The 13,579-nt window shown below is 33.7% G+C and overlaps 1 protein-coding gene across 3 annotated transcripts in view; it reads right to left on the minus strand.

The window, feature by feature from the left end:
* The window catches only part of STRN3 (striatin 3), a 46,702-nt gene that overhangs the window by 17,408 nt on the left and 15,715 nt on the right, over window positions 1–13,579 (minus strand). For 2 of the 3 annotated variants that reach the window (XM_009290354.1, XM_009290353.1), the window contains 2 exons: window positions 7,468–7,608; window positions 1,895–2,028 (listed from right to left, as the gene is read on the minus strand). In XM_009290354.1, the coding sequence (XP_009288629.1) occupies window positions 1,895–2,028; window positions 7,468–7,608 (275 nt within the window). The remainder of the gene's footprint in view (window positions 1–1,894; window positions 2,029–7,467; window positions 7,609–13,579) is intronic. The other variant, XM_009290355.1, reaches the window with a different exon arrangement.

Here is a 13,579-nt window from a genome sequence, read left to right on the forward strand (position 1 = left end):
GGGGAGAGAATCGGAAGGGTAAAAGTGAGAAAACTCGTGGGTTGAGATAAAGACAGTTTAATAGGTAAAGCAAAAGCTGCGCACGCAAGCAAAGCAAAACAAGGAATTCATTCACTGCTTCCCACGGCAGGCAGTGTTCAGCCATCTCCAGGAAAGCAGAGCTCCATCACGTGTAATGGTTACTTGGGAAGACAAACGCCATCACTCCAAACGTCCCCCCTTCCTTCCTCCTCCCCCAGCTTTATATGCTGAGCATGATGTCATATGGTATAGAATATCCCTTTGGTCAGTTGGGGTCAGCTGTCCTGGCTGTGTCCCCTCCCAACTTCTTGTGCACCCCCAGCCTACTCGCTGGTGGGGTGGGGTGAGAAGCAAAAAAGGCCTTGACTCTGTGTAAGCACTGCTCAGCAGTAATGAAAACATCCCTGTATTATCAACACTGGGATGACAAGTAGTAGTTAGGAACATCCAGTTCTGGATGTTTCAAATTTAAGCTGCCTTAAAGCATTTACAATTGAAGCTTTTAAAAAAACTTTTCTTTGAAGTCCACTTGTTCATAGATTTCATTTTGAAACTTAAAAAAAAAAGTAATAATTTTCTAAACAATTGTACATGACCCTCAAGTCAGATACATTTTACATGTGATTACACAAGAGATTTAGCTAGACAGAAGGCAAAGTTCTGAGAAAGTTAAGATGCAAAGAACTGAAGTTGAACTTTGATATTATCTTACTACCCAAAAGTGTTATGTCATTTGAAATGAAACAGACAACCTGAAGATTAATCTTTACTGTGAAAAGTACGATATATTATACAAATTTAAAAAGTACTCCAAATATTTAAAAAAGCTCTTTCATTTATTGTTATACAGTCCAGTAATAGAAGGATGGATAATTAACATTTTCATTTGTTATTCATTAAATAGAACTATGGAACATAACACCCTGCAATACTGGAGAAATGCAAGTATTAGCTCTTACTTCATTACAGCAAGTGTAATGCTGTACCATTATAAATACTGAAGGACAACTATGATTAAAAAAAAAAAGGTGTGTAGTCACACACAAGTATTTTCGGACCCTGTAAAAAGCTATAAATAATTTATTTCTTCACTTTGCAAATTCTTACATTTTAATAAAATCAAGATTTTAATAAAATCCCTAGTAATGGTTTCCAGTACAAACACCATGTATCTAACTTGAAAAGTTACAGAAACAGAGAGGTACCTTATCAACAACAATAATAAAAAAACCCCAAACAACCACAACCCAAAACCACAAGTCACTTTAAATACAATACAATACATAAGACTTACCTGAACACTTCCCTAACCAGCCATCAAATGTTACTAGCCGATGAAAAATTCATATAACACTACTGGTAGTAGCTTAATGAATATGGTCAAAGGAATGTCAGAACACTGGATTATAATAAAAATACACCCTAAAAGCTTACATCTGAAATATACTACTACATATAGTCTATGCTGTTAACACTACATAAACACAAAGGGGAGAGCAAAGAAATAAGTTAATATCAATATTTGTGTTTTATGCCATGTCTTCTCAATACTCCATATCAGCGTATAATTGCCATTTTTGTTCAAACAAATTCACGTTAAGACGTCAATCTTTATTTTGTGTCATAACACATTCCCCCAGTGACAAAATCTAAACTAAATTATCTAAGTAGAAAACAAACAAGTCATCTCACTTAATTTTGACTACCCAAATTACTTAGCCCATTCACAAGGTGCTCCCTCCTCCTCCCAAGTAATAGTTTTTGCTAATAAAACCTCTGTTCTCTGCATCTGTAATGTTCAGGGTGGGGGAGAGGGGACCCAACTATTATTGATTAAACTGTATAAAGAATTTGAAAATAAAATTGCACTTACATCATAACTATAGTCTGCATCATTTGTTACTGTCAAGTCTGCAAGGTCTCCAAGGCCCAGTACACTTAACAACACATCATCAGAACCCATAATAAATGACTTGCCTCCTCCAGGTGGAAACGTTATTGGCTCAGCTACAAAGAACAAAACAGTTTCTTTAAGTCTCAATGTAATAATTCAAACTGATGAAAAACTGCATTATTCATCACTTAAAAGCAAAGCAGAGTTTAAAACTGAACTTGTATGTGCTACATACTGCCCCAACTAAAAAGAAAGAGCATGACAACACACACACATGTGCAAACACACACATATATATTAAATAAACAATTCTTTTATCATGCTTTGTCATTTGATTTCAACTTACTTTACAGAGGTGTTCAATACTACTGACAAGTGACTTGACTGACATTACATTGCAATATCAAATGTACGTCCCAGGTCTCCAAATTCTCAGCTAAATATTTCATTCACTACACCATGCTATCTGCCTTCTATCCGGTTGCAAGTAAGTCTCTGTGCTTTATACTAGACAAATATCTCTACTTGCATGTGTAAATATTTTTTATCTCTCAGGCTAAAGGCCTCCTGTAAAACATCTCTTCTACTTTGATTTTTTCAGATGATTAAAAAAATGAAAACATCTGTTATTCATTAATTCTCTCTCTTACTTTCTCAGCATGATTTTGGATTCTAATTTAAAATACACTCAACTGATGTTTATCTTAGCTAGCTGTGCCTTCCCCAAATTAAAATTTAACATTTCTGTTAATTATAATTTAGAATGAATACAAATTATATATAACCATTATTTTTCAGATGAATTGAGAATGAAAGTTTCAAATATTCACCCATATTCTTTACATTCTTCAACAATTCTGTATATCTCCTTCTACCCACAAATATAAATTTAGCAGTAAGGAACAGTAATAAAGGCTTAAACATTGTAATACTTCAGCATATTTTAGAAGCTGCTTTTACTTAGCAGTATTGCCTTCCGTGCAAAAATTGGGACACTTGTTAGGTAGAGTACTTAAACTTCAGCTATGTGTGAACTTCAACTAAGTGCAAACATCTGCAAAATATGTTAAATCGTATTTAACATCTTTAAAAATTAAACTTGCTTGACTTTTGGATTTCACTGATTTGGCAGAGAGAATTATGGTCTCACTTTAATGCCACCCTTTGTTTCTAATCCTCTCAGAAAAACCCTGAAACTCAGAGAAAATGAAGTTTTCAGATCTGAAAAAACATCCATATCCTGGTTTTTGTCTTACAAAATTAGTTCCAAACAAGAGGACTAATAATCAACACATTCCTGTTTTGAACATGCATCTTTATTATTCTGTATCATCACTATCTGAATGGTAACCTAGTTATGTTCCACTCCAGCTGAAGAAAAGTAACTAAGACCAGGTGTAAATTTATAGATGTCTTGCATCATTACTATGGCTACACAAAGAGGAGCCAGTCCAGCTAGATCAAAAAATCACTTCAAGAATAAAACAAGTTCTAATGCTTGAGAACTACTGTACTATTAAAAAAATGTAACATTAGCACAGGCAACACAACTGTACATGAGAAGCTAAGAATATAATGTATGTAAGAATAAAGACTGCTGTTCCTACAATTGCATAAAAAGAACAAATAGTATTCTAACTATGCACAATCACCTCTTTATAAAACACTCACAATCCATACAAAGATCTTGACTCATCAGAATGCTACATTAAATTAACAGCCCAAAATAGCTTACCATGCCCTTATATGAATAAGCTTTTCATTTCCGTTAATATTTTACTAAAACTCTCAGTTTAACAATCTATTCCAAACCACTCATATTTCAGAAAAAGCCATATTCCTAGAAAACACCTTATTATTTTCCATGTTCCCACCTATTTCCCTTACTATTGGTTTTTGGGGTTTGGTTTTTTTTGGGGGGGTAAGGAGGTATCCAGTCATCCATGCTTATTAGATGAGATCAGAGTTTCTAAGGATTGATTTCTTACTGAAAGTGTCTGAGCTGAGTATAAAAGGAAATAGAAACAATACTTTATACGAAGCAAGAAATAAAATAACATCACAAAAAATTCTCTTGGTGAACCTAAATCGTGAAATCCTCAAATGAATAACATTTCATGGTTCTTTTCTGACAGAAAAAGAGTGGGAGGGGAAAAAAAAAAATAAAGGCTACAAAAGAAACAGAGGGCTCTTTTAGGGGTTTTTGTTGTTGTCGTCGTCATCGGTGGTTGGTTTTGTGGTTTGGTTTTTTCCCTTTTCTTTTTGTCTCCCACAGAAAGACTCCAACACTTCTATTTGGAATTTCCAAAACTGGCTCACCTCTACTGTCTTAACGACATCCCAGCCTCCCAAATACAAGTATCCATTTACAAGCCAAACCTCCCAAGTCATTATTTGCATCAGAGGTGAATATCCCTTTCTTTAAAGCTTCAAAATTAATGCTATCCGAAATTTAGAAGCATATTTCTCAATACTAAAGTTGCCAATATGTATAATATGTTGTATAACTACATTTTAATTTATTTGCACATTTTATTATTTTAAAATAAGACATATTAAAAGAAGTTGAAAAAATGGTTGCAAGCTGTTTTTATAAAAAGAAAAGGCAGAAAAGTAATACTGTGAAAGATGTGTGATGTTATAGCTACTAAAAGTAAAGACCCACAACTCTGCATATCAAAAGCATTGCATCAATAGATATATGCAAATGATAAAGTTAAATAAAGTACTTATTGAATGCTTTTCATCTTTAAAAAAGATCCAAGTATTTTTCTAACACACACAGTACAATATTATCCTTATAGCATAATACATATGTTTAACTGAGTCGTGATCAATAAATACCAAGTAAAAATGTAAGTGATAGTACAAGTTTCTCTGTAGGTGAAGCTAGGTGAAAAAAATGCAATGATTAAATATTTGCTTGGCCAATCCTAACCAGCACTTCTTACCCTCAAGTTCTTGACATCATACATAATTACGTGAAATTCAAGCAGTAATATTTGTACAGACTGAAACTGCTTCAATCTCTAATCAAATATGTATGTTCATATATGCAGTTGTTGTCTACTGTCTACTGTAAGTCAGGGACATTTTAATCTTGTTTTCCAGAAAGTTAATACGTGGTACACCAAAAGCAGCAGTTAATGCCTGAGCAATTAGCTGTTACTGCTATTTTTTTGTCAATCTATAGATTGACACCCCCACAATCTATAGATATTAAAAAAGAAAAACAAACACGTGAAAATAATAATTCTCTGTACAATACATTGGATGGAGAATCATGCTGCTGTTGATTCTGTTTCTGAAAGTCATGCAATATGGTGAAATGGAAACCCCAGTTTCTTATGGCCAAAACTATAAAGTGTAATTACAGCATAAAAATTTTCTTATCATATTTAACCAGGCACTTGGGGGGGGGGAACCACCCCAAAAAAACCCAAAAAAAAAACCCAAACCAAAAAACACACCTTTAGAGGTATAAAAGATATATTCCCAGCCAATTAGAACCATAGTTTACTTTCCTCCCTGAACCTCCTCCTCCCCTCAAGAAAAAAAAAAAGAAAAAGGTGATCTTAATAAGACTTTGTTCTCTATATGAAAACAAAATCATGAACCACTATCTCAGAACTGTAACACTTCAGAGTGTAGCATAAACCTTACGTACAGTCACAAGAACATTATGGCTTGGTAACGTTCATCAGCATAGGCTAGTGTGTCCCGGCAAGAAAGCCTAAAGTTGTCTGCAGAAAACTTAGCTTTTAAAACACAGCTGAATGAATAATTGAGCAAAATCTGCATTTTATGATAATGAAGTATTTGGCCTTGTTAACAAAAGGCAGACCTAGAAGGAATTCAAAAGACAACGCTGAGCTTGTTTGCTTGCAGCTTTGCACCATACGGTACAGACAAAAACTTTAAAAGCCACATAGTATTCAGGATAGAATTTCTGATCAAACAAAAAAATTTACACTCGAATATTCAAGTTTAAAAGTTATGCAGAAACCACAATTAGCAGATATGATGGTAAGATATTCATACTACTGCTTTAATGAATAAAGCCCAAACTACACTGATAAGCTGAAAACATATGAACACATTAAATAGCATGAAAATATAATCCTGAAGGCACAGTTTATTTGAAAATAGCATGGACAATCTTTATTTGAAGGGTAGCACAGTGTTTGTGCTACAGGAACCAGGCAATAAAAGTCAGTCCCTATCAAATTCAAATTTAGCATCTATTTCTTCAGAAAGATTGTTTTAGATGTAAAGTCTGTAAAAGAGACAACAGCTATACGTCCTGTCCTTAAACAATGAACATCTGTGTTCCTTTGCACAACATGTATGGTCTAAGAAAAATAGCCTAAGACAGACCGAGGGAACTGTAACTGTAGGGTCACATGCCCTTAATACCTTAAACAAGGCTAAAAGGCAACCTAAAGCATGTAAATACTAAACCTAAATGCAACCCAAATGTACGTCCACAAGTTTTAGCAAGTGGAATTTCACCAGTCAGTTTTTCAATTGCACTCCACAGGTAAATTTGATACTGGTTCATCTTTAAGTCATAAATAAAAACAAAGATGAAAAGGAAGGCAGTAGAAGAGAAGGTGGGAAGACAAACACTTTTGTAAAATAATAGTTTGGGAGAGCAACAAAAAAAACTCCCTGCAAACTTGCTATTTTTCTGCTTGCCTGATGACAGGCATTTGTGGGGGCAGGGGTGAAGGACGAATAGCAGAACCAACAGATTATCAGGATCAGTAATAACGCAAATTCTTTCCACTTCTGGCATAGCTGATACCATGCCAGGGTTTATGGGTCAAAGATCATCATAAAGGAGCCAAATCTGAATTCAGCTGAGTATTCTGAATTAATATGTTCTGAGTAGAGGACAGAATTCACATAATGGTATTCTAATCTGAAAGTTAATACAAGGAAAGTCATTCCTTTAAAACAAAAAACTTAAAGCTGAATACAAGCTTTTAGACTATTTAGATAATAGTTTGCCACTATCTTCTATTGCCTAAGATAATCCTGAAATTGAAACCAGTACTTTGTAAAGAAAGTATCTTTGTACGCTTCTGTATATAGACCACGAGAATTTTAAAAAAAGAGAACATTAAACTTGAGGAAAAGAGACAAGTTAGTCTCGTAACTTAAATAACCACTTCTAAATTTCACTTTACAATGCAAACTGTGTATCAAATGTTAATACTCACCTTTTTTATCCTCAATCAATAACACCCTATTTGTAAAAGGTTTTTCTAACGGGGGGGTCTGCAAACAGGGATTTAATAGTGAATAGTTTCAGAACACACTGCTGTACATGAAGTTGTTTAAATATACTTATGAAATAATGGTGAGTTACGATAAGCCACAGAAACTCAAGCCATATTCTCATAAAACCATTTGGGAAAATCTGCAAATAAAGTAGTAATGTGGCAATCTGCAATTGCATTAAGCTTTATAGAGGGGACAGTAAATTACAGCGTGTGCTTTCTAAAAGAAATCTCCTGAAATAGAATAAGTAGCTGAATTTTTTGTACCTTCCTCTGCTCTTGCACCTTCATGATCAGTCATTCTAGAAGAGGGTGACCTAGATTGATTAATGATTCCTGAAGGGATGTGGGGTATCTCATCATCGCCCAGATCAGCTATCATGTCGTGAAGTTTTGTCCTGTTGACTCCTGTAAATTAACGTCAGCAGCAAAGATTCATTTGATTGCTACCGCTTGACTTGACTGAAGTCTACAAATCCATTAAACTAATTAAACAAGAATAATTACTGATGGGATCTCCTTAAAATAAATACAATGCTTTGCTTTTGTCTTTGTATATTAATAAAATTGATCTTTTGGAAATCAAAAGAAGGAGTTAATACATCAAATCTGAAAACTACATGCAAACAGTTTTAATTCACTAAATCAAAGAATAACTCCTTTGTGTTCTGTAGATCTATTCTACAATTTCCTGTGGGAGAGAAAAAAAATCATCTTACAGCCCTACTGAGAAGTCAAGCCAAATACTAAAAGAACATTAACTATTAAAGAAAATACATATGAATTAAACATTTGCTAATAATGTTCTACAACTTTAACTATACTAAACAATTTAACACTGAAAAACAGAGTGCAAATAAAAAAATAAGCTTAAAAATGAGGGAAAAAGTACAGACAACTCATAATGGGGGTGCAACGAACAATTAACTTTCCCTGCTTTTGAATGGTATTTAAATTGTATAAAGTGTTTATTAAACACAAAAGCAAGAATGCTTTCACCACTGTATGAAACTGCAGATGTATATTACCCCTATTTTACAAGCATTGTAAGTGCATTAAATTCGTGATGTAGACACTAGCAAACAAGAATAGTATAATTTAATTTTTTTCATTAATTCATTCCTGCTTCCCCCTTATAGCTTGCATGTCAAAAAGTCAAGCTTCAATCATAAAGTGAAATTTCTGTGACAGAATCCCTTTAAAGAAAATGATCCATAATGATGCAAGACATAACCAGCTTTTAATCAATAAGAGTCCTTCCTGAGACTGCAAGCAGCTACATTGTAGAACATTTAAAATAAAAAACCCACCACCCTGCCCCCCAAAACTATGCATTTAAACTTGCTAAAATATAAGTGTTTACTATCTTTAAAAGGGCATATTAGAACCTAAATAATTTTCAAATATGTCCATTTTTTAGTAAAGTAAGCATTAGGAAACAATGTCTTATACTCTGAGGTGACATGTACCACTTTTATTAAAAGGAAATGGAAACTAAAACAAAGCCTTCATTCTCAAAAAAGGAAAAGGTAAACACTGTAACTATAGATGACTTATCAAAAGCAGAACTGTTCATTTAAACAGTTAAACACCAAAACACACTCTTTCAAATAGTATCCAATCATTTCAATTTTTAGATCTTACTGACAAAAAATGGTTAAAATTGATGTGTTTTCAAAAATATATCCATCAATAATTGAACTCTCTGGAGGTAATGGAGAATTCTCTGGAGAGAGGGATGACAACAAAAGACATTTCTGGAAGCAGAATAATAGCAAAAGTGTACCATACATACCCCAAGAGGGATGCTATATAACTATTCTCATTAATACTGGCAAAACTTTTTCATTTTGCCAAATAATATAGAACACCCTATACTTTTTTGTGTGTGTGCTTCTGACATTTTTCTTTCTTTTACGGAACACTTATTATTCCAATTCAATCTATGAAAGCTGCTACCCAGAAGTTGTTTGAGGATAAAATGGCTTCCAAAAGTTTCCCTTACGCAACAAAACAGATTTCTCGAGTGGTTAAGTTTCATCTTACTCTCATGTAGAAGTGAGTCTAGAAATCTCAGCTAATGACGTGAGTGTAAAATAATAAAAATGAGGAATGTCTCTTTCGCACCAACACTTTTTTCCTAGTAGCCACTAGACCGATAGGATTTCATTTCAAAGGTATAATACTTAACTGCAGTCAGCAGATGAGATCTCACATAAAAAAAAAAAGTCATTCTTACAATGGCCAGGTCTCTACCTACAGACCACAAAGCTTGCTTTCGTCTTTATTCCAGTTGGCTGTCTGCCAGCCACCTACCGTGACCAGCAGCAGATACATTCTTGAAGATATTATAGAGCAACCAATAAGTGACATGAAGTCATGACTGGTACCCTAAACTGTCTACTTTAATATACCCTTTGCTTTCCAGAAGAAAACGCATTTATCTTCTCATGTCGATATGCATGAACTGTTCAACACATGGATGGAAAATGCCAAAAATGGCTTATAAACTCTTACATCCAAACTGAAAGCATCTTTTGGAGGTTTAGTCCCTTCTTGTCCTTCAGGCATAACCTCACAACAGCCCTCAATCCATCATGCAATACAGAGAGAAACTTCTTTCTGAAGCTTACAAAAAAGCAGCTGCTGTTCCCAAAAACTTCTCTGTATTTCACGCTGAAAAATGTCAATATTCAAGATTGTGCCACCACCACAGTAGACTGTGCAGATTTCTGCTTTCAATAAGTGCAAGCGTACCTTCATATAATTGAAGTATTTTAAATGTTATAAAGAGATTTTTAAGGATAAGAATGTGCTGTCTCTGCATAAGCACCTATGTTCAAGGCACAAACTGGATGACTGTGTTTTATCCTCAAGAAAAGACTAGAACAAAAAAAAAAAATTAAAAAAAATCAGTAAACATGAACCTGTTAGGAACAAAAGCAAAATACCTACAATCCTATCTCAAGTATATCCTCCTTCAGAGATCTAAAGTGAAAAAGATAATTGAATATTCAGTGCTGACAAGTTGTAGTCTGAGAAGCCATAAGCAGATTTCTATTAGCTCCAAGATGTAATAGCACAAGTCTGAATATAACACAGGGATCCTTCTACATCAACAGGTGATGCTAATGAAGATGGTAAAATCTAAATCAGTTTTCATGCCTGTCAACTATTACACTGTGTTCCCAGAAATCAAGGCTAGCAAAGTGATTGGGACAGATACTGTTTCATAAATACAGAACAATTAGACTGAGGGAAAAGAGCAGGAAAGTAAAAAAAATTAGAAAAGTTTCAAGGAAAGTAAGGAAAAAATCAGTAAAATTATCTTCATTTTAACAATGATGTACACATACAATTTAAAATGTGAAAACTATTTTTCAAATTGCTGAGAACACATTACTGTGACCTGACAGTATGAAATGAGATATGCATTATCTCCACTATTATGTTCTGAAAATGTGACAGACTATATCTGAAAAAACAGTCATCCCCGATTTACCTGCCAAAACTGATCTTATCAAACTTGGGCAAGAAACTGCCCTTAAATTCAGCATATTACTGTAAAAGGTAAGCCTGGTTTTGTAGAAATCAAACTTAACTCCTTACCTATTTATCACAATGAAATCCAGAATAGGTTGTGGTTGATTTGTGTATTTTTATTTTTTTTTTAAATTTAAGAACTCTTCAAGAAGCAGGTTTTGGGTTATTTTAGAACCGATATTATAAAGGCAATTAAAGTGTGGAGTGGTTTTTGGTTTGATGGGGTTTGGTTTTTTGTTTGTTTTTTTGTTTTTTTGTTTTTTTTAAAAAGATCCTTTCATAAGAAAGTAGTATTTCCACATAACATGGTGACTATCATGACAGAAAAAAACAAAACACAAAAATACCCCAAAAAAGAGTAAGTATTGCATTATGAAAACATATGTGCTGACAGAAGATGACCTAAATTAAGGTGTTCCATCCAAAAGAAAACAGATTAATACAGACAACAGAAGTATCAAAATAGAATCAAATCTACTTCTCTTTACTTATTTATCCTTACATTTAGAATGAAAGGTACCATAACCGGGCCAGGGCTATGAAGACCCTGTTATGAAGACAACAGTCTAAATGCAGATTATGGTAGTTACCAGAAGCACATCCAACAAAAGAACCCATTAGAATGTCTGCCCTATTATGCTGTCCTCAAAGTATTGCAAGAGGTGATAGTCAATGCACATTTATTTGATCTTTATGATGATATATATACTGCCATGCATACAAATTCTGATATTGCTCAAAATAAATTCTGATAAAAGTCTGACAATACACTGAAGGGCAAAGTAAGAGATGAATATTCAGAATGAAGTTCATGAATAACCAGACATGAGAAGCAGGAATAAAGAAGGTCTTTGACACTATTTTTAGTCTTAGAATGTTAAAAAAGCTGAGGAAAAATGTCTATGAATCAAATAGAATTTAAACAAACCTGTCCAACCTTAAATGCATACTTTTACTGTGTGTAGAGCAATCTCATTCATTTAGCTCAGTGATTTAGAGGCCAATTTTTAGTCAGAAACTACTATCACGAACTTGATGCAAGTGCAGAATCCCACAAACCACCCTGTGAGACTATCTATATGAGTTCAGGGTTTCCCAAAGGAAAATTTAAACTTAAAACCCAAAAGTCTAAGCAGTGACTTACGTGACCTCACAGCATTGTGACACACAGTTGTCTCCTAAATATTCTCTTACGTGAACATAAGGAGGTTTCAAAATTACTTTAGATGAAGAAAATACTCCTTTGAGTTTTGATAGTGGAACACACCTTGTCAAAAGACAATATATGTCAAATAATAACTGATGGCCAACACGTCACGCCCTTCATGGTACAAAACTTAATGTTATACCGTTTGCAGCAACTGCACGAAAGCAGACAGGAAGGAAAGTTTTGATAATAATGTTGCAAAGTTAATTTTGCAACTGGACATTTCAGGTAGAATAATGACTATTTATTTTAAATGATGGTCACAACCAATTTAATCAGCAATGTAGACCATTAAAATGCCAGTTTTTGACGAAGTAGTCATTTTTGATGGGTGAGAATTATGCTCCTTTTCTGGAAATTTTAATATTTACAGACAGAAAACCAAAAAGACAATAGAAATTCTTGACTGCATAGCAGCCAAGGAAGCAACAAGTGCAGGTAAGAGAAATCCTTTCTAGACAAGCCAAAATAATGCCACTAAAACAAATTTGGAGGCCTGAGAAGAGTTTGTCATAGAATTTATAATCCTAGAACAACACTACTTGTCCCTGTTTTACAGCTGCTTACCTTGCACAAGCCAGAAAGTAGAAACTAACCGGTGTGGTGGGTATGAAAAGATTAGAATTGAAACAAAGGTACAGTTTCAAGAACTTTCTGTATGCAATAACCTAAAGGCACAATTTTTGAGAGAGAAATATAAAAATCCCCTAAATAATTACGTTCTTTTTCCCCCGGAATTAAAAACATTTGCTGTTATTTTGCAGCCATTGTGCTTCCAAAAGTCTAAAATGCAAAGTTTAATAAGAAAATTTCAAATAAAAGAAGTCCATTTTAGTATTAAAAGGAAGTTTCTAACTCTACAAAATACTTCATGTGAATTTGGTGTCAACTGCTGATTTACATGTTAAATGAGGATACCCATTAGCACCCAGATTACTACTGTAAGTTCCAATCAAACCAAAGACTAGGTAAAAATCTTTACTTCAAAGATTTTATGTGTGTGTGTGTGTGTACGTGCGAGTCATGCAAAATTCTGAAAAAACATGCGCTGAATTTTAATTTGTTAGATGTTATAAAGTAAATTCAAATCTTAATAATTACAGAATTCTTCATGAAGTGTTATATTTTAATATCACATTTTATTTAGTACATATTAACACAATTTTTCAAATCAAGGAAAAAAATATTTTTTACTAAATATTGCCAGAAACTGTTATAATATACTTTCAAAATAAAAATACTGCAATCAAGGGAGCTTCTCTAGTGTGACATTGATTTAATAACACTTTGTCCACTAAGAGCTTTGTATAGCTGATGACATAAGTTACAAAAGCATTTGTACCAGATACTTCAATACTGAAGTTTGGTTTAACTTACATAGTCCAAATCGGTCAACTGGTCTGAAAACTCTTAGAGTAAAGAGGTGTCAACCAAAATGTAGTAACAGCACAGAAAAGTGAAGGGCACCATAAAATAGATTATGTCCTAAACAAAGCCACAAAAAAGTTTGTATTTACACTACAGGCACTTTTTTTATTCTCATTCCCTTAGATTGTAAAAATAATTACAAGCCTAAAAATATCAATTATAGCTTGATTCAAGCTCATGTTAAGAAACAAAAAAAAAAAA

The sequence above is a fragment of the Aptenodytes forsteri genome, unplaced genomic scaffold (genome assembly GCF_000699145.1).
Source record: "Aptenodytes forsteri isolate BGI_AS27 unplaced genomic scaffold, ASM69914v1 Scaffold108, whole genome shotgun sequence".
Taxonomy (NCBI): Eukaryota; Metazoa; Chordata; class Aves; order Sphenisciformes; family Spheniscidae; genus Aptenodytes; species Aptenodytes forsteri.